Consider the following 25,479-nt stretch of genomic DNA (forward strand, 5'->3'; position numbering starts at 1 on the left):
AGACTCGGAGTAGAGCCGCTGCTCCTTTGTGTTGAAAGGAGCCAGTTGAGGTGGTTCAGGCATCTAGTAAGGATGCCACCTGGGCGCCTCCCTAGGGAGGTGTTCCAGGCACGTCCAGCTGGGAGGAGACCCCGGGGAAGACCCAGGACTCGGTGGAGAGATTATATCTCCTCACTGGCCTGGGAACGCCTCAGGATCCCCCAGTCGGAGCTGGAGGATGTGGCCCGGAGAAGGGAAGATTGGGGTTCCTTACTGGAGCTGCTGCCCCCGCGACCCGATCCCGGATAAGCGGTGGACGATGGATAGATGGATGGAGAGTGGAAAACAGAGAAGGGCAGGAGGCGAAAGCAGTGTGGCTGTGCAACATTATAGCAAGACTCTGGCTCGAGTTCAGGTTGTATAAACATATAGGACATAGACACTTTTAAACAACGTTGATGTTTTAAAAATATTATCTGTTATGTCAGTGACGATGAATCACACTTCACAAGTTTTTACTGGATAGCCCTTTGATACACTAGCTATGCAAACCCCTTTATGGGGCGCGGCATGGGTCGAGGGTGACCCGTGTTGGCCTATGGTATTGTTTTGTCCACGGCTGAGTGTTTCTTTGCTGTGTTTTTGGGGATCGATTTGTTTGATCAGTTGGTGTTCCGGTTGTTCATTGAATGTTTTGTTTTTGGTTGCCGTGGGTCGTTGTTTTTAATTTTTTCCCTTTCTTGATGTGTGAGCTGGAATGTTTTTTATGTTGCTGTATCGGGTTTGCACACGTGGGTCGGGGGTGGCCCATGTGTGATGGGGTGGGTAGAGGACATGCTATTGTAACGATATTGTTGGGGATGGTCATTTTGGCGGTGATTTGGACCGGGCGGTGCATTTATTTTTTGAGATCTTTGCTTGTCATTGTGTCGCACTCACACATAGCATGCATCACACGTGATGTGAGGTGATGTGTGCTGTGTGTGGGTGGGGCGGGGTGGCGAGAGGAGATTTCAGATGTTGGTGTATTGTTTTTGTTTGAATCGGTGCTGTGATGATTTTGAAGGTGTTGCTGTTCTGGTATGTCTTTTTTTTCATTTTTGTCATACATGGGTCGTTTTTGGGCCATGTGTGTGGACCTGATGTGGTGGTGTGGGAACTGTTTTGGTTTGTGGATTGAGGGGGGGGGAGAAGGGGGGTGGAGATTTGTGGTAATCGGGAACAGGATATTTGATGAATGGTTGGAATATTGATTGATTGAATGAGTTGATTTCCGGGGGTGTGGTGGGAGGCACTCACACGGGGTGGCTTTGTGGGTCGATGCGGGTCATTTTTGACCCATGTTGTGCCTTAGAAGGGTAGTGATACAAAAACTTTTTTGTTTTTTTAATTTGAATTGTGATGATCAAGGGTTAAATGTGTATATTTATCTTTGTTTTAAGCACTTTATTTTAAAGTAATTGTACAAATTAAAAATATGTAAATAAAGTGTTTTTTGAAAAATAAAAATAAACCTGTCTCTCTCTCTGACTCTCTCCTCTCTCTGTGTCTTTCTCTCTATCTACGTCTCTCTCTCTCTCTACTGCTCGACCACTCATATATGGTAAGCCTCATATCCATGTAAACGCATGTCTTTGCTTTGTGTAGTATAGCTGTTATGTTATTTTATGTAGGATGTTCTTTAATAAAACAGATCTAAGAGTGCCCCAGGGATGTAGTTCTTCTTGTTTTTGCTGCCACAGCTTAGAGAAATAAAAAAGGGTTACTTTGCAAGCGTAAAATATGTTACAAAATATGATACCCTTGATTTAGGTTGGAAGAGACCCTTTGTCCTTGAAATACAAATAGCTCTAATTAAATCGAATTTAGATTTTGTGAGTCTTGTGTAAGAATATGCATCAATATCTGTACTGTTCTGGTGGGAACAAAACACATCTATAGACATAAACAAACTGACTTACCAGAAAGAGAACAACACTAACTCCTATATAGGCGAAGACAATGCACATCCAGATTTCATAGGCCAGTGGGTCCAGAAAGGAGAAGACTCCTGGTTTGGATTTTTGCGGCTTCTTGATCATGATGGAGATTCCCAAAGACATGAAGGGTTTGGAGAAATCTATCACCTCTTCACGAACAAGAGTAATTGTCAGAGGAGCAACCGCTATATCTGCTTTCTGTTGGGGAGACAAAGACAGAGTGAGAGTGTTTGATAATTGGTTTATTTTTTCAACCTGGTGTGACGTCCCTCCCCCTGTCTAGGAGGCTGTCCTTTTCAAGCTCAACTGATAATTGGCAGACAGTGGACGACCGTCAACTCATCTGGGTCCCCTTTTCTAACATCCTATAAAAGCTGGCCCATGTGTTCCCTGCTGTCTTTTCCTTTCTATAGCAGACAGCCGCCCTTCATCCTCCTCTTTTGCTTTTGCACATTCAACACACCCACAACACACCTTCCACTCATCTACAAACTGCTTTCATTGCTGACCTAATCACGCTATTGTTTGTTTTGTGTTATTTGTAAAAAATTATACTTGTTTTTAGTAAATCTTGTGTGGACTCCCTCCTTGTTACATTCCATGAGAACGCATTTTTTTTGTTACTTTTAATCTATGTATTTCATTACAGTGATGTTCAATTCTTGAAGCTGTGATCCCAAATAAAATCATGCACTATTATGAAGTGGAAAACATTTTTACTGCCAAATCTTCAATATGTAAAGTTGCTATGGCGAAAGCGCCGCATGTGGATGCAGTGACCCACGGCATCGCGGGATCTTCTGGCTACTCAGCCACCTGCTGGACCAAACACCACTGAAGGGGGAATGACAGCCCAGGTGGAGAAGAAAGAGAGTCGAGAGGGGAGCTAAGCTAAATTATTGTGTGTGGGTTTTAAATCTTACCCCATACACCAGCTCTCCAACCATACCATTCCAGATCTTGGTTTCTGCATCTCTTGCCCCATATTTGCCATCTCCCACAATCCTGAGCTGGTAGCGTATACCACAGTGCTTTGCAATCTCTGCGGCCAAGTCAACGCAATAACCTAGCATCAGTCAAAAAAAACACATGCACAAAAGAAACACATCAGCAGTGTTAAACAATCATCCTAGAATACAGACTACATGGTGGAATACGGAATTGCACTTTCAAATAATCATTTTATATGCATATATACATATATATGTATATATATATAGGGCTGTCAAGCGATTAAAAAAACTAATCAAATTAATTACAAGGTTTGTGATTAATTCATCGCGATTAATCGTATATATCAATATTTGCTGTGAGACTGCGGTGGGGGGGTGCTTTCGGAGCTCCGTGCGACGGGGGGGCTGTTGGAGCTCCGTGCGAGCTGCTGTCGGAGCAAAAGTCAGGGGCATCTAAGAGCGCGATTAATCTGCGTTAATATTTTTGTTGCGTTATTCTTTGTGATTAATTAATCGAAATTAACGCGCTACTTCGACATACGTATATGTGTATGTACATGTGTATGTACATGTATATATGTGTATATATATATATATGTGTATGTACATGTATATATATATATATATATATATATATATATATTTGCATATATATATATATATATGACCCTGTATGGGTCCGGAAATAGACTATAGAGGCTCTTTAGTGTAGCTTTAATTCACTCAATACACAATTAAACAAAAGTAAATTAAATAAGAATTTAAATGAATAATTAAATCATTAAACACACACACAATACAATATATAAATTATACCTTCGTAACGGTCATTGTCTTGAAACAGCTCAGCATTCTTCTTCATCATCACGTAGGGGGCTTCCTACAACATGTATTGAAAAAAATATTGATAAACCATGGGGTCCTCTCCACCAATTTATGTGTAAAAAATAAACTAAATATAAACTGTAATGTCTGTTTTTTATGGAGGAAAAATAAATGTACATAAAAAGGTAAATAAAATAAATATAAACTCCAAAATAAAAGTCTAAACCATGTATATTTAGGAATGAGGCTTTCAAAAAAAAAAATTCTTTCCTAAATCACCTCATCAGGCAGCCATTGAAACCGTTCACACAGTTCAAACTTCAAACCTTTGTTTAGAAAAGTGCTAAGAAATAAATTTTAACTGACCTACTATTAATTTGCAAAATGCAACATTGCACTTAATGCCAAAATAGCACATAATATTACATTTCAAGAGCACTACAATATAGGAGTTTTCTTTTTTTCTCATGTTCCATTGTTGCTCATGCTCATGTCTGATCTGTTTATACTAAAAGCATCCCAACAGCGTTTGAACCTTTGCTTATTTACACTGTAACTGTTACATTATTGGGTGTTTTTTCAGTTGCCCCTACAATTTCACATTGAGTGTCAATCATTTGTTTATTACCAGTATCGTTGTGACAATGACTGTCTTGTTTTCCATTCCCATGGTGTCGTTGGGGTAAAGGTCCGACTTTGTCACCACCATTTTATCCACCTCATTCCAATAGCCAATCTAAGAACACATCCATAAACACACACAAATAGGTTACAAATATCAAAGCTACATTCTTTAATGGTATTCATGATGGCAAATTGATTCTACAGTTACCTTAACAGGTCCATTGTTCTTCAGCTCCATTACTGTCACTGAGTAGTTGATTCTCTTCCCGTACTGGTCAAACTGAATGTTCCCTGTTAAACCATCTACACGCACCTAAACACAACATACAATAAGTTGATTGATTGAATGATTGATTAATACACACAACATACACACAAACATATAAAAAAAATGTTTTTTACTTGAAATGTTTAGTGACAGTATTAATACCAGTTACTTATTACAAAAAAAAAAACAATAATCATATTTTACTTATAAAAAGCTCCCTTTTGGTTTATCAGACAAAAAGGAGTTAACTCCCACATAAAACAAATTTCAAGGACTGCCTTCTTTCATCTACGTAACAAAAATCAGGCACATCCTGTCTCAAAATGATGTAGGCAAAACTAGTCCATGCATTTGTTACTTCAAGGCAGGATTATTGTAATTATGTATTATCAGGTTGTCCCCAAAAGTCCCTTAAGACTCTTCAGTTGATTCAAAATGCTGCAGCACGTGTATTGACAAGAACTAGGAAACAAGATCATATTACTCCTGTATTAGCTGCTCTGCACTGGCTCCTGGTAAAATCCAGAATATAATTTAAGATCCTTCTCCTGACCTACAAAGCCATTAATGGTCAGGCTCGGGTTTATCTTTAAGATCTCATAGCACCTTATAACCAAACTAGAGCATTGCGCTCCCAGAATGCAAGGTTACTTGTGGTTTCTAGAGTCTCTAAAAGTACAATGGGAGCCAGAGCCTTCAGCTTTCAAGCCCTTCTCCTGTGGAACCAGCTCCCAGTTCGGGAGGCAGACACCTTCTCCACATTTAAGATTTAAGCAGGTTAAATATGTTCTTCTTTGATAAAGCTTATAGTTAGAGCTGGCTCGGGCTTGCCTTTGACCAGCCCCTAGTTAAGCACTTAACTCCAGGCGGACTGTCCCCTGAACATAGTTCACTGTAAATTGTTCTGGATAAGAGCGTCTGCTAAATGACCTGTAATGTAATGTTTTTTGGGGACTTACACCAAGCTCCCGTCTCCTCCTCTTCCTCTCTATCTGTATACATTAACGTCCCAAAAATGCATGTTACTCAGCATCAGGAGCATCATCCCCAGAGTTATTTTGGTGTCTCGTCTGGCATGTTGCCCCGTTTAATGGTCATTGGTATAATTACATTACATTACAGTTCATTTAGCTGACGCTTTTGTCCAATGCGACGTACAAAAAGTGCAAACAATTATGGAGATACAACTCTGAACAGCAATAATCTTGTAAGTACAATAGCTTCATGAATCGTGGCTGCTCTTTTTCATATATGTTCAAGGGATGTCAGGAAAACCTATACTTCGGTGCTTTACGGTAAGCGTGTCATTTCCGGTTGTTAATGTTTCTGTGTTGCTCGTAGCATACTTCAGCAGCTCCAGCTTGACTCATTTAATGTTGTTATATTCTTGATCACATCGACTAATTACCTGTCATCTATCTAAACCTATACTTGTACTTCCTAAGCACTTACAACTCTCTCCTTATCCTCCTTCTCTTAGCGACTCTCGCTAAATCCTCAATCCTTTACGCTCCTTTCGGTTCTGCTAACGTTAGCTGCTGTAGCTCGGCAGCTAGCGATGGCATCTTCTTCTTCCTGTTATGCTCTCTCCTGCTCGGTGTGTTTCATGTTTAGCTATTGCTCTGTCTCCTTTAGTGATAATGGTACGTGTATTAAATGTAGTTTATGCGCAGGGTTGGAGTCGAGTTTTAGAGGAATAGATGAGCGGCTCCGCACCATGGTAAGTCAGCGGTTAGCAACTGTAGCTGTTAGCAAGCCCCCTGTAGCCGGTGCGGACCGAGCAGTGATATCTCCTGTTAGCTGTCCCCCGGCGGGGCCCGAGCAGCCGGGAGACTGGGTGACTGTCTGAAAGAAGTGTTATCAGAAGCCCATGGTTCACCACCAACCGCTTGCTGTTTCTAACAGGTTCTCCCCACTCAGTGACACACCAGCTGAGAAGCCAACTCTGGTTATCGGTAGCTCAATTTTGAGATACGTTCATTTTGAGACACGAGCGACAACAGTCACGTGCATTCCTGGGACCAGAGCGGGCGACATATAAGCACATTTGAAACTGCTGGCTAAGGCAAAACGTAAATACAGTAAGATTGTTATTCACGTCGGCGGTAATGACACGCGATTGCGTCAATCGGAGTGTACTAAAGTTAATGTGGAGTCGGTGTGTACATTTGCCAAAACACTGTCAGACTCCGTAGTTTTCTCTGGTCCTCTGCCAAATCTTTTGAATGATGACATGTTTAGCCACATGTCATCATTCCGTTGCTGGCTCTCATGGTGGTGTCCAGATAATGATGTGGGCTTTGTAGACAATTGGCGGACTTTCTGGGGAAGACCTGGTCTGATTAGGAGTGACGGCACCCATCCTACTTTGGATGGAGCAGATCTCATATCCAATAATATTACAAAGTTTATTAGAGGACCTAATCCATGGCAACCCAGAGTTGAGACCAGGAGACAGAGTTGCAGTTTACATACTTCTCTGTGCTTCTTTCCGAGCAATCATCCACTCAAATCCCCATAGTGACTGTGGCTGCCCCACGACCACTGAAATTAATCAAATCTATGGTTAACAGAATAGGAGTTATACATGAAAACCTAATTAAAATAAACACCACCGCTGCAAAAGTGCAACTAAATCAAAAAATTAAATGTGGGCTCTTAAACATCAGATCTGTGTCAACGAAAGCTGGATTTATATCAGATAATATGATTGATTTATTTTGTCTCACTGGAACCTGGCTGAAACATGAAGAATATGTCAGTCTAAATGAATCCACTCCACCTAGTCATATTAATACTCACATTCCTCGAGGCACTGTGGAGTTGTGGGCATATTTGACTCAAACCTCTTCATCAATCCTAAACCTAAACTAAACTAGAACTCTTTTGAAAGCCTTGTTCTTACGCTCTCAAACCCAACATGGAAAACAATAAAGCCAGTTTTATTTGTTACTGTGTACCGCCCTCCTGGTCCGTATTCTGAATTTCTATCTGAATTCTCAGAATTCTTATCAAGTTTAGTCCTTAAAACAGATAAAGTAATTATTGTAGGTGACTTTAATATTCATGTGGATGTTGATAGTGACAGCCTTAATAATGCATTTATCTTAATATTAGATTCAATTGGGTTCAGTCAAAATGTACATGAACCAACTCACTATTTAAACCACACTCTGGACCTTGTTCTGGGATATGGTGTTGAAATTGAAAGTTTATTAGTGTGTCCACATAATCCTCTTTTATCAGACCATTTTTTAATAACTTTTGAAGTCCTGTAACTGGACTACAAGCCAGTAGGCAAAAATATCCTATGCTCGATGTCTATCTGAAAGTGCTGTGACTAAATTTAAGGAAGTGATTCCATCAGCACTTAATTCAATACCAGGACTCAATATCAATATAATGGAGGACTCCAATGCTAACTTTATTCCCTCCCAAATTAATCATCTTGTTGATAGCGCTGCAGCCTCACTGCGAATAACACTCGACTCTGTCGCTCCTCTAAAGAAGAAGATCATAAAACAGAAAAAGAAAGCTCCATGGCTTAATTTACAAATCCGCAAACTAAAACAAAAGTCGCAAAATCTTGAAAGTAAATGGCGTTCCACTAAATTGGAAGAATCTCGTTTAGTCTGGTTAGATCATCTTAAAACGTATAAGAAGGCTCTCCGTAATGCCAGAGCAGCTTATTACTCTTCCTTAATAGAAGAAAATAAGAACAACCCCAGGTTTCTTTTCAGCACTGGCTGACAGAGAGCCACAGCTCTACAGAGCCTTCTATTCCTATATCTCTCAATAGTGACGACTTCATGAGCTTCTTTAACGATAAGATTATAATTATTAGAGACTAAATTAATCTCCTCCTGCCCTCAATTGGTAATGACTTAACTTCAATTTCAAAAACATTAGTAACTCCTGAAATATATCTAGACTGTTTTACTCCAATCAACCTTAACCAACTAACTTCAACAATCTCATCGTCTAAGCCAGGGGTCGGGAACCATATATAGCTCTTTCGATGACGGGATATGGCTCGCAGACAATTTTGAGCTGACATTTTTTTGACATGATTAACAAGTAATAAATAATTATACTGTGTCATTTTAAAGTAAAACATTTAGCAGCGGATTTTATTTTAGTTCTCCCCTCTCCTTTCCTCCACTCTGTCTCTGACTGTAACTGTGTGCGCATGTGTGTGTGGCGGGGGGCGGAGCCCTGCCCTTCGAGAAACAGCTGAGGAGAAACTGTGCAAAGCAAGCAGTAGACCGGGGGTGTCAAACTCAATCACAGAGAGGGCCAAAATTAAGGCATCGTTTCGGGGATGAAGCTTGGAAACTGCAGCGCCCACAGAGTCATACTTTGCCTTGAGTGTGTCGTTACACAGGAGGTCAATCAGCTCCATTTGGATGTTCACATGTGCTGCAAACGGATTGCTGAGCAGTTCATGCGCAGTCGGGAACACAGCGGTGGAAATGGTTTGTAAGTGTTTGGAAACACGTAGTGACCAAAGTTTCCTTGCTGCATCAGAGTCTCCCACAGGCAGCTCGGCTTGGAACGCTCTCACTGCATCATACATGTCCGTGATCACACAGCCCTGAAGCTGGAGGTTTAACAGTGAGATGCTTTGTTATGTCGCACAAACAGGCCAGCTCACATCGCCACTTTTCGTCCCAGAGATCTGTGGTGTGTTTCCCTTTGCTTCCGGCAAACGGCCAGATTTCCTCACGCAACTCGAAAAATCTATTCAGCACTTTCACTCGACTCAGCCATCGCACCGCCATGTTCAGAATGTATCTCCTCAGGAAAAGACTTACATTAACTCTTATAAACTGTCTGTGTTACTGTGCTTATTACATGTTCCATCTCAAGAGCTTTACAACACAGCGCTTCCTGGTGTGTGATGCGGGCTCCGTCTGTCGTCAGTCCCATCAGTTTGTTCTGGGGGTAGATACTTCCTCAAATATGTATTTTCCCGTGGTTGTGCCATGCATTGATTTAATTACCAAAACCGTTGGGCCAGTTATGATAGAAAAATTATATTTTCTCGCGGGCCGGATATAATTGTGGCCTTGAGTTTGACACCCATGCAGTAGACACAGAAATGTGCACATAATTTAGATAAATAACATAAGCGTTTAGTTTATTTAATAAAAGAGGACCTGTGCAATGTGAAAAGTGAGTTGTGAATATTAAATTAAAAAAATCAGAGGGGGGCACGGGATTCTGTTGGGGGGGGGGGGGGGGGGTCCACAGACAATGGTAGGGGAAACACTGATAGCGCTTTTAGTACTCGGAGACGTGATATACTTAAAACTCAATTTTATTAAATATATGGCTCTCAAGGAATTACATTTAAAAATATTGGGCTTTTATGGCTCTCCCAGCCAAAAAGGTTCCCGACCCCTGGTCTAAGCCATCAACCTGTCTTTTAGACCCGATTCAAACTAAACTGTTTTAAGAAGTTTTACCCTTAATTAACACCTCATTATTAAATATGATCAACCTGTCTCTATTATCTGGCTACGTACCACAAACCTTTAAAGTAGCTGTAATAAGTTTAAGCCAACTATAGGCCGATATCTAACCTTCCCTTTATCGCTAAGATTCTTGAGAAAGCAGTTGCAAAACAGTTGTGTGATTTTTTACATAATAATAGTTTATTTGAGGTTTTTCAATCTGGATTTAGAGTTCATCATAGCACAGAGACGGCACTGGTGAAAGTTACCAATGACCTTCTATTGGCATCAGAAAAAGGACTTTGTTTGACTCTGTTTTTGTCTTGTTAGACCTCAGTGCCGCTTTCGACACTGTTAATCATGACATACTACTACAGAGACTGGAACATTGTGTTAGCATAAAAGGAACCGCACTAAGCTGGTTCAAGTCCTATTTATCTGAGTGATCTCAATTTGTATGTGTTAACGATAAATCCCGCATGACAGCCAAAATCAGTCTTGGAGTTCCGCAGGGTTCTGTACTTGGACCAATTCTATTCACCTTATATATGCTTCCTTTGGGCAATATTATAAGGAACCACTCTATAAACTTTCATTGTTATGCGGATGATACCCAATTATATCTATCAATTAAACAAGACGCCTCCAGCACCACTGTAAGGAATCTTGGCGTCATCTTTGATCAGGATCTGTCTATTAACTCCCACATAAAACAAATCTCAAGGACTGCCTTCTTTCATCTACGTAACATTACAAAAATAAGACACATCCTGTTTCAAAATGATGCAGAAAAACTAGTCCATGCATTTGTTACTTCAAGGCTGGATTACTGCTCATTGTTATCAGGTTGTCCTAAAAAATCGCTTAAGACTCTTCAGTTGATCCAGCGGCACGTGTATTGACAAGAACAAGGAAACGGGATCATATTACTCCTGTATTAGCTGCTCTGCCCTGGCTTCCGGTAAAACACAGAATAGAATTCAAATTCTTTCTCCTGACTTACAAAGCAATTAATGGTCAGGCTCCAGCATATCTTAAAGATCTCATAGTACCTTATAAACCAACTAGAGCATTGCGCTCCCAAACTGCAGGTTTACTTGTAGTTCCTAGAGTCTCTAAGAGTACAATGGGAGGGAGAGCCTTCAGCTATCAAGCTCCTCTCCAGTGGAACCAGCTTCCACTTTGTGTTCGGGAGGCAGACACACTCTCCACATTTAAGAGCAGGCTAAAGACTTTCCTTTTTGATAAATCTTATTTGGCTGGCTCAGGTTTTGCCTTGGATCAGCCCCTAGTTATGCTGCTATAGGCTTAGACTGCCGGGGGACACCTCCCTGCTCTCCTCTTTCTCTTCCTCTCTCCTCCCATCCCTCTCTCCTCTTCTCCCTCTCTATCTGTATGCATTTATGTAAATGTACGTTACTAACTCATCATCCGGGCTATCAGCCCCGGAGCTTCTGTGTCTCATGTGGCAGGTTTGCACTGATAAAGTTTACGTCAGGATCAGGAATCGTGGCTGCGCCTGCTGCCCTGGTCTTGCTGGACACCGGGAAGCCTTTTTGACATTTTCCTGGATTCATCCAAACTTTCTCTTTTTCAACACAACATAATTTCTGTCAAATGTTGTATTTGTATTTGTAATGTTGTTGTTTATCCTGTACACACGACATCTATTGCACGTCTGTCCGTCCTGGGACAGGGATCCCTCCTCAGTTACTCTCCTTGAGGTTTCTTCCATTTTTTCTTCCCCCTTTCAATATGGGGTTTCTTTTAGGAAGTTTTTCCTTGTGCGATACGAGGGTCTAAGGACAGATGGTGTCGTAACCTGTACATTCTGTAAAGCACACTGAGACAAATGTATAATTTGTGATATTGGGCTATACAAATAAATTTGATTTGATTTGATAACAAGTTGATGCTAAAATCCGTGTTGAAATCAGCAGTGCAGCTAGTTAACATTAGGTGTTAGCTGTTAGCAACCGGTATCGGAAGTGCTAAAGACTTGCATTATAGTGTGTTCAGGCTCTATTTAGTGAAAATGTGAATTGGCTGAAGGGAAAGTATAACATTATCATGATGTGTTCAAATGCATTCTCATCTTATAAAATTTAGAGAAACTTCAAGCATATAGTTGTTTGAAGGAGATGTTGTAAAAGCAATATATAATAGATATTAGAGAATTATGACTTGTTTAACTTCCTAATAAAAAACAGTATTCAAAGAATTATAGGATTTATTGTTTTTATGTCTTTTTTAGCGTGGTATCGAGTTGGCATCGAGAAACGTGGAATTTCACTGGTTCCATAATATCTTCACATAATAATTTTTCCGTCACATGGATTGTCTATGTTGTATTTTTACGATGTTGTTTGTTCTCAACACACAACATCTATTGCATGTCTGTCCGTCCTGGGAGAGGGATCCCTCCTCAGTTGCCCTCCCTGAGGTTTCTTCCATTTTGTCCCATTTAATTGTGGGGTTTGTTTTAGGGAGTTTCTGTTTACCGGAGCACTAAGCATTGGCACCTCTGCTGGTCCCATTCAAATTAATGAGAGGGCTGCATTCATGCAATCTGAACATGGCCTTACATCCTGGACCTCTGAGCTTTCCCCTTGCAATCAGACACATAAGACTTTTGGACGCAACCTCTGTTTTCAGCTTCATTACCCATAGTCTTCCTCACAAATGCAAACTAGTATAAGCTTTTATAGAACTGGGTCAGTATCCCTCTCTTAGTGAGGAGGGTCTTATCCATGGTTACCTGTTTGAGGGCACGTTCAATCTCCACCCCCTGTGCCCAAGGAACTGCTGGATTGGCTAGACAGTCCCCACTGTTGCCACGACGACTCATGTCTATTCTCTGCTTGTGAAGGAAACGGAATGCCTCCGTCATCACATGGACAGCATCATAGGTGAGGGCTGAGGTATACTGAAAGACACAGAAACATTGGTGAAACTCCAAAATATGTGTAGAAGTATGAGGACCTGTGGTTCACTTCTGAAACCCATCAACTACTCATTCTTACGAAAACAAAAGTCCAACCACCAAAATTCTAGTCAAAATGACTAGACAAATGTCTAGTCAAAACATAAATGTGCAACGACAAGCCAAAATTCTCCAAGCACGTCTGCTATTTTGATACATGTACTGTATGTGCTGCAGAACAAAGTGCAAAAGGGCTGGATGAAAAACACTGATCGAAGGGTGCGGTGATGAATACATACGCGCTGAGCCAGTCTCGTCACTGGTCTGCTCTGAAACAGCTGAACCAACCACAAGGACACATGACGACAAATGCCTCACAAATTAAGACTTGCCAGGAAATTATATTGATTTTCTGGAAGGAGCAGAGTGGAACAATATGAACACACAGCTCCACAAATTTGCAGCCAAAGGCAGATAGTGTGAATTTTCAACACTTAATTAGTGCAACCATTATAAAAACAAACAATTTCAATAATAGTTTGGTGCAGCAGTTTATATATTATATATTCTACAACATTTTACATTGGAAATGGTTACATACTATCTTAAAATGAGACACCGAACGGTTTGCTTAATAATGCATTCCAAGAATAAAACTTCAACCTTTTTTTAAATTTCAAAAGTGGCTGTGACGGACAGGATTAATTGATACACGGTAATCTGATGTCTCCCGCAAAAAAACAGGCGGAATACCAAATTATAAATGAAACTGGCGGATGTGTCTAGAGGTGTGTGTGGATATTCTGTAGCAGCTCAGTGTCCTGTGTACATTATTTAATCCAGGTAAACACAGTTGACAGCCTTGTGTAATAGACCTATGCTCTGGCACTTCTAAAATCAAAGGCTGCAGATTTATTAACATGTGTCCTGCTGCCTTCCGATGGATGCAGGAATATGATGACCTGATGTTTTTTATACAACATACTGGACAAAAGATACTGTCAGAATCACTAATAATAATTTATAATTTATAAATGATTGTTTACCGGCATTCCTGCTTTAAATCACATTAAACGTTAATTTTTAATGACGATATAAACGCATCATCTGGTTTGATTAAAATGGTTCATTTACATATTAAACATCATTCCATTATTTCTGCAGTTTGCTCCTTGTATTTAGTCTGCTTTTGTTGATAAAATCATCAAAGTGACTATGGTGTTACGCTGCGGCAGTAATAGGCGTGGTTCTGAGACATCTATTTTCAGTAGTCTGAGACAAAGTTTCGAACAAAATAAGAAACAACTGGTTTGGTGTTGTTTACTTTGAACCAGTTTGTGTTTCTCCTCCTACCTGTGCATCGTGCACTCTGCACTGGTCATCAAAATACTCTATACGCGGTAAAAAGAGGATTTCAAGATCAGGAAAATACTGATTGTGCTGCTTGCGTTGATTGTTGCAGTGCCACATAAATATGGCCCAAAAGTAGGTAATATCATGTTTAAAACATGTAGAATTTTAATGCAAACATCATAAAATGCATTATGACAAAATGTTCTACTCATAATACATGTAGAGTTGAGTTACATTGTTAAACTCAATATTAGCATGATTGTGCTACTGTAATCCTTGGACTAGCTCCAGGTAATCTGAATCCTCCTAACACAGCATATTTCTTTCATGGAACAATTTAAACTAATTCAAACAGCCTATGAAATAATGTTGAATGTCCAAATCTTACTCTGATCCGTGTATCAGCTCCAGGATACTCCTTCTCTTCCAGGGCCTCCCATCGTTGGTCAAATTTTGCCACCACAGGATCATCAAAATCTACTATCTGAAACCCAGACACATTTGCACCTCCATACTGGATTTTAGAGAGGTCACCATCTACAAAACCCTGAAACAAGAACAACAGAAAACTTATTTTAGTTGATGACTTTGTATTTTCGCTCTATAAATATTTTATTCTCTGAAAGGATCCGATAGAGCCTCAGTCCAATACTATTAAAACACCATTCTATTAAAGGTTCAATGTGTAAGATAACATCAAGCTTCTCTTCACCCAGGCCCAGCTCTGTGGCTCCCAAAGCCATCTCCTCCCCCATCACAGCATGGAGGCGAGGAGGAAGACCCTCCTGACTCAGATTTCCCATCAAAATGCAAAGAGGTATGTGGAAAGGGTTTCAGCCTTGTGAATGTGTATCCAATCGGCAGCCGCAGTGAGAGCAGAAAAATGTATGCCATACTGGATGACCAAAGCAATAGGTCTTTGGCACGGTCTGAGTTTTTCAAAATATTTGGTATAGAAGGTATCACATCTCCAATCACACTGAAAACATGATGAGTAGCTGAAACAACAGGCAGGGGAGCAACTGGCTTCATTATAGAGTCTACAGATGGTAAGACAAGCCTTCCAATACCAACTTTAATAGAGTGCAACATTGTCTCAAACAAACGAGATGAGATACCTTCCCCTGCAGCTGCCCACAACCATAAGCATCACAAAGCTCATGAAATACTCATGAAATACCACCATTTGATCCTGGTACAACCTGATAAGTGCATTTAACTTAACTTAAAGTGTTATCACAATTTAGCCTTCATTTTTAGTTTTGGACATTTTAATGCTCACTTATTTATGGTTATAGATCTGTATGCACATTTGCTCTGCACCGTTGGCCCTAATTCTATTTGCACTAAATCCGCTCAGGTTTAGACAGCTACTGGTCAATGTTGCAGTGTACTCTTATATTTTGTCTCTTAATTTAATTTGTTCTTACTTTTAATGGTGGGAGTGGGGGTGGGGTGACAGATGTGTAATGTCATATGTCTTGTAAGCTACTGGATGCCTAAATTTCCCTCGGAATCAATAAAGTATCTATCTATCTGGTGATTTGATTTGGGGTGGGTAATAATTGGGGATGTATGCCTAGGCAGCGCACACAGGCCAACGGATGTGACCAGTATGAAGACCTTCATCTTAGAGAATGGCAGGCTGAGCCATTTCAGTCCATGTGAGAACTACATGAAAGTCAAGGAACAGTTTTTTCCTCAAACCAGAACCAACTCCTCAACTACAGTCTATGGGAAAGCCAATCACACAGAATAACCTGTGAAAGCTTTGTCCAGTCAGTCTTTTGTCAAACTAAAGATGACGATAAACTTGCACCTTCTATGGAGGACCCATCTTTCCTCAGTATAAAGGAAAATTTGTTTTTCAAGGATTTTACACAAACAGCTGGGTCACACTATTGCCTTTATTAGTCTCACAATGGAGAAATTTACCGTCTTACAGCAAAAGAACAAGAAAGTAAAGTGGCGAGTACACAATAATTAAATAGAATACAATAGAGTAAAAGTAATATAAGTTCAAAGTGGTTGATAAAAAGTTGTAATTTACCCATAAATAACAGGGAGTATGCCATGAGCCGCTATAGGTCACTACGCCGCACCCTGGAGAAGTGCCCAGTGATGACGTCTCACCCTGAGTTCATGCAGAAGATTCTAGATAACCATCATGCAGATCTAGCTCCTCCTCAACAGGAAGGCAATGAGTACTGGCATCTCCCCTCATTTGGAGTAAACCATGCCCAAAAACCTGGCCAAATTTTTGTTGACTTTGACTCCAGTGCCCAGTTTGATGGAGTCTCTCTAAATGACGTGCTAAAACTAATAGAAAACTATTATTCATATCTGGTCCTGTAACAGCCTTTTAGTTGTCCTCATAAGATTCAGGAAAGATCCCCTGGCAGTCACAGCAGACATACAACAAATGTTTTACTGCCCTTCTGGTGCGGGAAGAAAGTAGGGATTTTCTATTTTTCCTTTTGGAACGCAGTCAACGCAGTCTTGGTGTCAGATGCAACATCATGACGGACTCATTCACATTACATATTCATGAGATTGAGAAGCCATACACCAAGGAGGTGTGCTTTGAACAGTCTCTTTTACCCTTTGGGCTTCCTGTTACCGGTCCAGGGTACCCTTCCTGAGAGCATGCATGATGAGTGGATGAAATGGCGTGAATCACCCCAAGCATGTCGAAGTGTCCTTAGGCAGGATACTGAACCCCAAATTGCTCCCGATGTCCTGGCCAACGTGAGTGTGTGAATGGTTATCCCTACTGACAAGCTGATGTGTAGTTTTCAAAGTTAGAAATGTTTGCTACAAATCTCCTGTACAGCAGACAACATTGACATTTGACTTTTGGAAGAGATGAGATTCAGTTATTCAAGAACATCATAAAAAAGGTAAGTGTTCCCACACCGAGTATCACAGGAGGAGAGGGCCTCCCTTCTTGTTGAGGCAAAGAGATGTCAGACATTGCTGCTCCTGTAGCGACTGAGAGCCAGTGATCCGACAACGGCTATGACCAGCAGCCTCGACCTGCAGCCTGATAATAAGGATGACATTATTCTGGAACGAAGGAATAAGATGCGGAACATCAACCTGCCACCCAGTATCAGTGAGGATATATTTATAATGTAGTGCCAGTGTAATGCAATGTATTATTGGAGTCTACATGTATAATAGCATGTGAAATTATGTGTCGTTACAGAGTATCTCACCGCTTACGGCAGTAGCCATGAGGGGATTAACCGTCTTGGAAAGTGAGTGAAAATGCAAAATCATAGGTGAGCCGGGTCAAGACATTCCTCCTTTACATGGGGAGCTCTTGTACCCGGCACTCTGACATTATTTCTCCAAAATATAGAGAAGATTCATCAGTGAGTAACATTACCATCACCGTTTTGGTTGCATATGAGAGATGTAGTCTGTACTTTATGTATACTTATTTGCATATTTTCAACCCAACCCTCTTCAAACAGATGGTCCAGCAGTGTCATTGAAAGTGGCATGAAGGTGACCACAGCAGAATTTTATCTAAAAAACTTCATGCAGGAAACACCGCAAGCCGTCTGAACAGGGCTCAGATGGCAACCATCCATAGGCAGCTATGACACAGGCATAGGCACTTATTTTGGTTCAAATAGGCCTAGGCAGGGAACCAGGAAAGCGGACACAATAACTCCATCACACACCCCCCTTTCACACAGGCAGAGGCACTTATTACGGTTCAAATAGGCCCAGGCAGAGAACCAGGAGAGCAGGGGGACCAGGCCCTCTAGTCAAACCTGCGGACCAGTCTTAAGCCCCCCTCCACGGACTAAACACATCCGTGGTATTGGCCAGAGTTTCGTGCCCCTGGTTACCATATTGAAATTATTTGCCCCTGGTTACCATATTGAAATTTTGTGTGGTTTGCCGCTGAGTGGGTGTCCGACACCATCAGCTGTGAGCGGATGCCACAGAGACAGAGTCAGCCTCTTTCTATTGAAGTCTGGTCGTTTTTTCAGTTTGTGCCCCTGTTCACCCGGCGAAGCGGGGGGGTCTCCCTCTGAGCAAGTGTCTGCCGCCATCACCTGTGAGCCAATGCCACAGTGACAGGGTCAGCCTCTGTTTATGAAAGTCTGGGAGCTCCAGGGGGAGAGGAAGCGTCCCGCTCAGTGTGTGTCTGACGGTAGGCACATTTTGAGCGGGTGCCTGAGTGACAAAATCAGCCTCTCTTTTTATGGAAGTTTTGACGAGCTCCAAATACCAACTACCTGAAGGGACGGCGGGGGCACCGCACTCCGCATGCCAACCAGTGCTCCGACCCGGTGACTTAGACAGGCAGGAGGGGAAACACCTCGGCGTCTGGAGACAACTGTGAGAAAACTCACAGCTCACCTTGACAGGACAGGCAAATCGGTAATGATCCTTCCCAAGTTCACCTAGAGAAACCTTGTCACGACTTTTATTGTTATTGTTTTAGAGTCGGGAGTGGGCAATTTCCTTTTCCTTTTCTCAGGGTCCCGCTCCGGAATCGAACCCTGATTCCCAGTTACCCGTGGTCACCATGGTAGGCACAAAAAGTACAATCGAGACATTCGAATGAGACGTCGCCGCCACGAGGGCAAGCGATCGGCACGAGAGTCAAAAAGCCGGGGCACCCCGAGAGGCACCCCGCATGGGTTTTGGGTCTGATAAATGCACGCATCCCCGCAGGTCAGCGCTTGTTTGCATGTATTAGATCAAGAATTGCCAGTTAACCAAGTAACGTTAGAGTCCAAAGGCCACAAGCATCGACTGGGCCCCAGTTAAGGGGCCGATGCGTCAAGGGTTTGAGAAACAATGTGTTTGCCGGAGCAAAGCCACCTCAGCGGGAAGGTTCGTGAGAACCTCGATCCTGCAGCGGGATCCGTTTCTGTCACGATCTGTTTGTACTCTGTTTCCTGTTTTATTTTTAAGTTTCACTCCTCCTTGTGTCATGTCTTGTTTTACTTCCTGTCCTTTTTTCCTTATCCCTGTGATTTTTGATTTGTTCCTCATGTGTCCATTCTCCCTGGCCTTGTTGTCTTTCTCCCCCAGCTGTGACTCGTTCCCCTCATTAGTTTCTGTGTATATATATATCCCTGTCTGTTTCATTGTACCTTGTCGAGTTGTCATTGATGTTACCTCGTCTCCTGCTCGTCTCCTGCTCGTCTCCTGCTCGTCTCCTGCTCGTCTCCTGCTCGTCTCCTGCTCGTCTCGTCTCCTGCTCGTCTCCTGCTCGTGTCCTGCTCGTGTCTACCCCGTGTCCTCCCGGTTTGTGTTTTCAGTTTTATTTTGTTACTCTGTATTTTTGCTAGTTTTTTGTAATGAAGCTCTCTTTTTGTTAAAATCGTCTGTTGTCCTGCAATTGGGTCCTCCCCTGTCCTGAATCATGACAGTTTCGGGCAGACGGGGCGTCTTGGTCTCGCTTCAGATAGACCGGTCCGGGAGGAATGCGGGGGAAAGTGTCCAGAGACGCTTGCCTTCCCGACCATAGACTCGAACCCGCATGCCGGAAGAACTGACCGCCCGAACACCGGCACAAGGCCGGCTGATGGAGGCCCTCCGATGGCATTTCACGTATTCCGATCGATTAGTGTCAACTTTTTTCAAAGTGTGGAGAACCAGGATGGACAGCGGTGGAAACCGGGAAAATGTGTCCGTCCTGAGTGCTTCCATCATGAGCTCCTAAGCATGCCTGGCCACTTTCCCTGGAGGCCTGGGCTCCGCACTGCAAAAGTGTGAAAATATTTCAAAGTGAGGAGAACCAGGATGGAAAGTGGGAAAGTCAGATAAATGTCCGCTCAAACTGCTGTCATGGTGGGCCTCGAGTCTTGACCATCCTCTGTGTCTTTCTCTTTCTTTTTTTCAAATTTCACATACAAGGGAGCGTCCTGGAACTTGTGAATCCGCCGAGAGGCCCTCTTGGAGCGGAATCATTTTAGTCCATTTCAGCACCTTCCTCTGGAGCTCAGCACTTTTTTATGCCACTGGTAACCTAGTGGAGATCCAGGTGAGCTCCAGGGGCTCCTGATGAGCGTGTGTCCAATGCCAGGCACCCATGGGTGGATGCACAAATGACACAGTCGGCCTGGAAATATGGACTATGTGATACGTGTGGTTTGGCCCCATCCTGTGGCTGCCCCTGCATCTCCATGCAGTTGCGGTCTGGTGCCCCCATGTAGGACTGGCATCTCCATGCAGCTGCATACATATCAAATAAATTCGACACCCAGTGAGTGCACACAGGCAGTGGCGGAAAGTTACTCTTCAAATTGTATCCATTAAGCGGAAGATTACCTTCCTATGCTTATGTTATAATGACGTGATGTAAGTGATACTAAGCAGTACCATTGTTTGTGTATCTTTCACACTGCTCAAGCATTGCATCTGAACGTCACCTCGTGGTCCTGAGATCTACTGTATGGACTGTTTTTCTTGCTGGATAACTGACAAGGGGAAGTTCAGTGAGGCCAATGAAATACACAATAAAAAGAATACATTAGAATACTCCAAAAAATTGAATACAATAAATATGACAAACTACTACAACTAAAATATAAACAGGATAACATACTATAGTTGTTTATTTTAATAACTGATGGTTTTGATGATTGATGAATTTAGAATGTATGGACCCAGTAGTAGAGGTGAAATACTGCGCCCTTTTACTTTGTAGCAGGTGGCTCGGAACTACACATTGAACCTTTAAAGTAAATAGCATGTGTCTGGAACCTAAACCCTCCATATAGCTGTAGCAGGGCTGTACTTGTATACATGTTTTAATGCATACCATAGTGGAAAATAGTAGAGGCAATAGAGGCAGATCAGCTACAGAACAACCAACAAAGAAAGCTTGTCAATGGAAAATAAGCAGTAAAAATGCCAGCCAGTCAATGACTTTAATATTTCACTATATATCACTACAAATCTTCATTTATCAGCAATACATAGCAGCGTTTGGTCAGGTTTAATCAGAGTCAGACGTGGCTCACCAAGTTAGCGATGATGTAGTGGTATCCTTTCACATGCCTGCCTATAGTGATCACCTGATGGGAAAAGAGTACAAGCTGTGTCAATACTATAACACTATAAAACATGAAAATCAAATGCATTGCTTTGTGTTTTAATATTTGCCAGTCTATCTTACTGTCCTGTCCAGTAAGAAAAGGTCTAATTTTCATGAGCTTAAAAAAAGTCAACTTCTCAGCTTAAATTAACATATAATAATTGAATGGGTTTTTAAATGGTTTAAGTAAGATACTATTTTCAATCCATCAAGGATCAGTCAGACAAATGTGAAGTGTTGGATATACGTGGTTCTCATGGACAGCAACACTATGGCCAGCTAATATTACATTTCTTTTGATTTGCAATAGAGAAGTTGTGGTATCTGCAATTATCAAAGAAAATCTAGGAAAAGAAGCCTCTGCCTACGCAATCGCAACTGCTCAACACTCACTCACTCACTCACTCACTCACTCATCAAGTGGACCTTTGGAGGAGGGGATGGAATACACAGTGGCTGATTTGTGCGCTCCTTTTATCGGTCACTTTCACACCCACAGTCTCCGACCTACACACCATCGTTGAAAAGTTTTTAATTATAAAATTAAATGTTTTGCTTTCTTAGTGCCTGTTTTTGAAAGACTATTTATTTATTTATTAAACATGAATATATAATCTATGTATATAATGCAAGTGTGTGTGTGAATCAGCTCTCATATGATAGCTCCATGAAAATGGCTGTTTTTTCAGGCAACTGCCCATCCAAAACCAAACAAACAATCAGACATATCAGCCACTGTCAAAGTAAACTTTAAGAGTGAGCAAGTGTTGAGCAGTTGCAAGTGCGTAGGAAGTGTTGTGCTTGCAGGATCGTATTGGTGCACGCTGAGCAGAAATGCTCCCTTGAGAGGATTCTTCTCTGCACACGGATACTGTTCTGTGCACTTGTATCACCTGCAATCTGGCGGAGTGTTCCAGCAAATTCTGTGCCAGATGACCTAAGAAGACTTCTGGAATTCTCGTTGATGGATGGATAATATTATTTTTATAAGTAGTAGTAGTAGTAATGGTAGAAGACTGGAATCAACCTGTTCCATGATGTCTTTGACTTTGTCTTGTTCACAGTCCAGGATTATGCGTCGCTCCTTACGGATCTCCAGGTCCTAAAAATCAGATAAGTATTCAATATCAAAGTCATTAAAGTTGTGCACCAAAGTCGACCTCCCCAAAATCACAGAAACCAATAACAGAAAAGAAATCCTTCGCCTTACTGCACACTGCACAACATATTAGTTATGCTTTATTTCACAGATCCCATCATATCGTAATCAATTTATAGACAGGAAGTGACATGTAGATATCATTTCCTAAGAAGGTTCCTGGAAAGAAAAATGTGATCTGATACACATTATCTAGAAAATGGACTGTTTAATTTGTACATGCCCTGAACATGCAAAAATTTGAGGGGCAAATTCACAAAGAATAGATTGGGCCACTTATAGCACAATAAATTATCACAACGTCACAAAAGATATTGTGCTCAGGATATTTCAGAGCAAACATGGCCAAAAAGTATTGCATCTGATTGCAATTATCCATGTGGCAAAGTATAAATGTGTTTGAGGCCAGTGCGTCGGTTATGAGGAGTGAGAGTCAGCCTGAGCATGAGGTCTTTCTATACTGCCACTTCCATCCAACCCTCCCGAAAGAAGAGAGAAAAAGAGAGGAAGGAGGGAGAAAAGGGAAAAATGTAAGCCCAGTATTTGGGAAGAAATCACTTATGTATTTATTTAGACTATATAATACCCTTAGTTTTTCATTAATTTTATTTCCATGATATGACACTTTTTGACAGTATTTATTTACAATAATTTCACTGAAGGTGTGTTGTCTATTGTCAGTTAGCGCTGATCTTTGTGAATTAGACTGTTTTAATTCCAGCCATCATGATCCCTGCGGTTTTCTCCATTAGCGGGTTCTTTAGTGGGTTATTAACAAGTGTATGTCTCTATTTCCCCCATACCTAGTACCAAATACATTTCCACAAATTCTGAGCATTTTCATAATGAGAACTAGCAGGCTTTACAAATTGAAAAGAGAGATAGGCTTGAATGTGTGAACATTTCCCAACTGTACTGCATTACAGTGATGGCAGACTCTCTAACACAGAACAGCAAAACAATATATTGTGTGCATCCAGCGATTTAGCATAATCGCAATTAAAACAAAATAGAATGTTTCCCCTGTTTTTAAATTGAAATTGTCGAGTCCCTGCTGCACTGGTGACCTTGTAACTGCTCCACTTCACTGTTGAACAGGTAAGATACTGCACACTCACTTAATTTTACCTGTAGAATATCAGTGGGAGGGCATTACAGGCAGGAGGTCCACAATATCCACCGTGGACACTATACTACTCACTGTCATGACTGTACCTTGTAATCTGTAATCTGTGGTCGTAGGCGAGAGATGCACCTTCCCTTTGAGCAGAGTATCTGTTTTGTGTATCTTGGGTGTTTCTAAAAATGCATGGTATGAGTACTCACAGTGTGCAGTGCTGTATATGAGAAGAATATAAGTACCTGAAACAGGGAGCGGTAGGCTTCATCCTTCCTCTCATCTTTGAGGTTTCCTACATTTATCGCTGTGACAACCCATTTTTTCTCTGCTGCAGTGTCCAGTATTACCTGAAGAGTAGAGAGCCCTGCACATAGAAATACACACACATGATTAGTTTAATTAAAATACTGAACATTTTATGGATTGAAATTTGGTGGTATCTAAATCTGGTAAAAAGCATGTTTTGCCTTTTTTTGAGATTAATATATTTTTGTACATGGTCCCTGATATAAACGAAAAAAACTGTAGTGTACAGGGGACAAGGATAGCACTGCAGCTAAATCAGAAATACAACTAAAGTTTTCAGGACACACCAGATAGGGTTTAGGTTTTAAATAATGTTAATAAATCTGAATCCATTGGAAAAGCCGTTTTAAGCTTTACCAATCTGAATCCTTTCAAATATTTTATCAACTCTATGCTCAGCTTTCAACGTATGTAATGTATGTAATGAAAATATCTACAACTCCACAACTGAGACTTAATTGAGACCTGTACTTTTTGTTGTCCAAAAAGGCAGTAACACTACTATGAAAAGTAAATTATGTATATGACAACTTAAATAACAGCTGTATGTGTAAATGATAGATTTGAAGGAAAAATCTTTTCAATTAAATTTATTGGCTGAGCAAATAACTGACAAATCAAGGTGCTTCTTCACATTTTGACACCCACATCATCTAATCAAGTAACACAAGAAAAATGATAAAAACATAACTAATCCAACTTTGTCCACAATAACAACACACATATATATTAAGAGGTAAATTGATACAAGAGCATGGCCAATATATCAGTTTATATGATAATATGCTATCTCGGTATATGCATAGATACAGTTTGAAAAGAACTTGCCAAAATATGTTTGAGGTCATTTACAAACATCACATTGCTAGTCTACAAGAGACTGTAAAATCAGTTGACTCCACTCAGTACCCATCTTGGTTCTTTCAAAATGTGATAAGCAATGACACTCCAATTACCTCTATCACTGTCGTATAGATAGGCAAACTTTTCCCATTTGTAGTACTCCACCAATGAAACTAGCGGCCCCTTGATGTCCGGCCTCATCTGGAGAACAAACTGATTCATGCCTTCTGCTGGGAAAGAAGGTGTGATGAAGGACACATGTAGTGTCTCACAGAAGGATGTGATGGTGTTTACCGACTTCTTGTCATAGAAGCCAAAAATGGCGTAGACACCTCGAGAGAACTGGGAACAAACTAGGAGAAAAAGAGAGAGAGAAACATTTTAATAAAACAATAAACAGAGAGAGAGAGATGATTCAACTCAGACACAGGAGATGGGAAGGATTTAGATTACTTATATAAAAACAAATACATAAAATTCCACCTTACTGCTGAAACTCTGAGAGTCAAAATAACACTGCTATATTATAGACCTGCTTGGGTTTGCTCACAGCTAACTGGGCCCGTCTCCCAGAGCTCCTGCTCACTCTACTCCCAGAAAAGTGGTCTCCCGGCGGCAG

The 25,479-nt window shown here is 41.2% G+C and overlaps 1 protein-coding gene across 5 annotated transcripts in view; it reads right to left on the minus strand.

Annotated features, from left to right (window-relative positions):
- LOC115014292 (glutamate receptor 2-like) overlaps positions 1–25,479 on the minus strand; it is a 91,906-nt gene that overhangs the window by 42,966 nt on the left and 23,461 nt on the right. For all 5 annotated transcript variants that reach the window (XR_003832884.1, XM_029441047.1, XM_029441039.1 and 2 more), the window contains exons 3-13: positions 24,974–25,213; positions 23,954–24,075; positions 22,460–22,534; positions 21,359–21,412; positions 14,749–14,907; positions 12,843–13,010; positions 4,569–4,673; positions 4,365–4,472; positions 3,728–3,791; positions 2,882–3,024; positions 1,941–2,156 (exon numbers count right to left, since the gene is read on the minus strand). Coding sequence is in view for 4 of the 5 variants with exons in the window: in XM_029441047.1 (XP_029296907.1) it covers positions 1,941–2,156; positions 2,882–3,024; positions 3,728–3,791; positions 4,365–4,472; positions 4,569–4,673; positions 12,843–13,010; positions 14,749–14,907; positions 21,359–21,412; positions 22,460–22,534; positions 23,954–24,075; positions 24,974–25,213 (1,454 nt within the window). In the remaining variant the exon portion in view is untranslated. The remainder of the gene's footprint in view (positions 1–1,940; positions 2,157–2,881; positions 3,025–3,727; positions 3,792–4,364; positions 4,473–4,568; positions 4,674–12,842; positions 13,011–14,748; positions 14,908–21,358; positions 21,413–22,459; positions 22,535–23,953; positions 24,076–24,973; positions 25,214–25,479) is intronic.

Source organism: Cottoperca gobio, chromosome 1 (assembly GCF_900634415.1).
Source record: "Cottoperca gobio chromosome 1, fCotGob3.1, whole genome shotgun sequence".
NCBI lineage: Eukaryota > Metazoa > Chordata > Actinopteri > Perciformes > Bovichtidae > Cottoperca > Cottoperca gobio.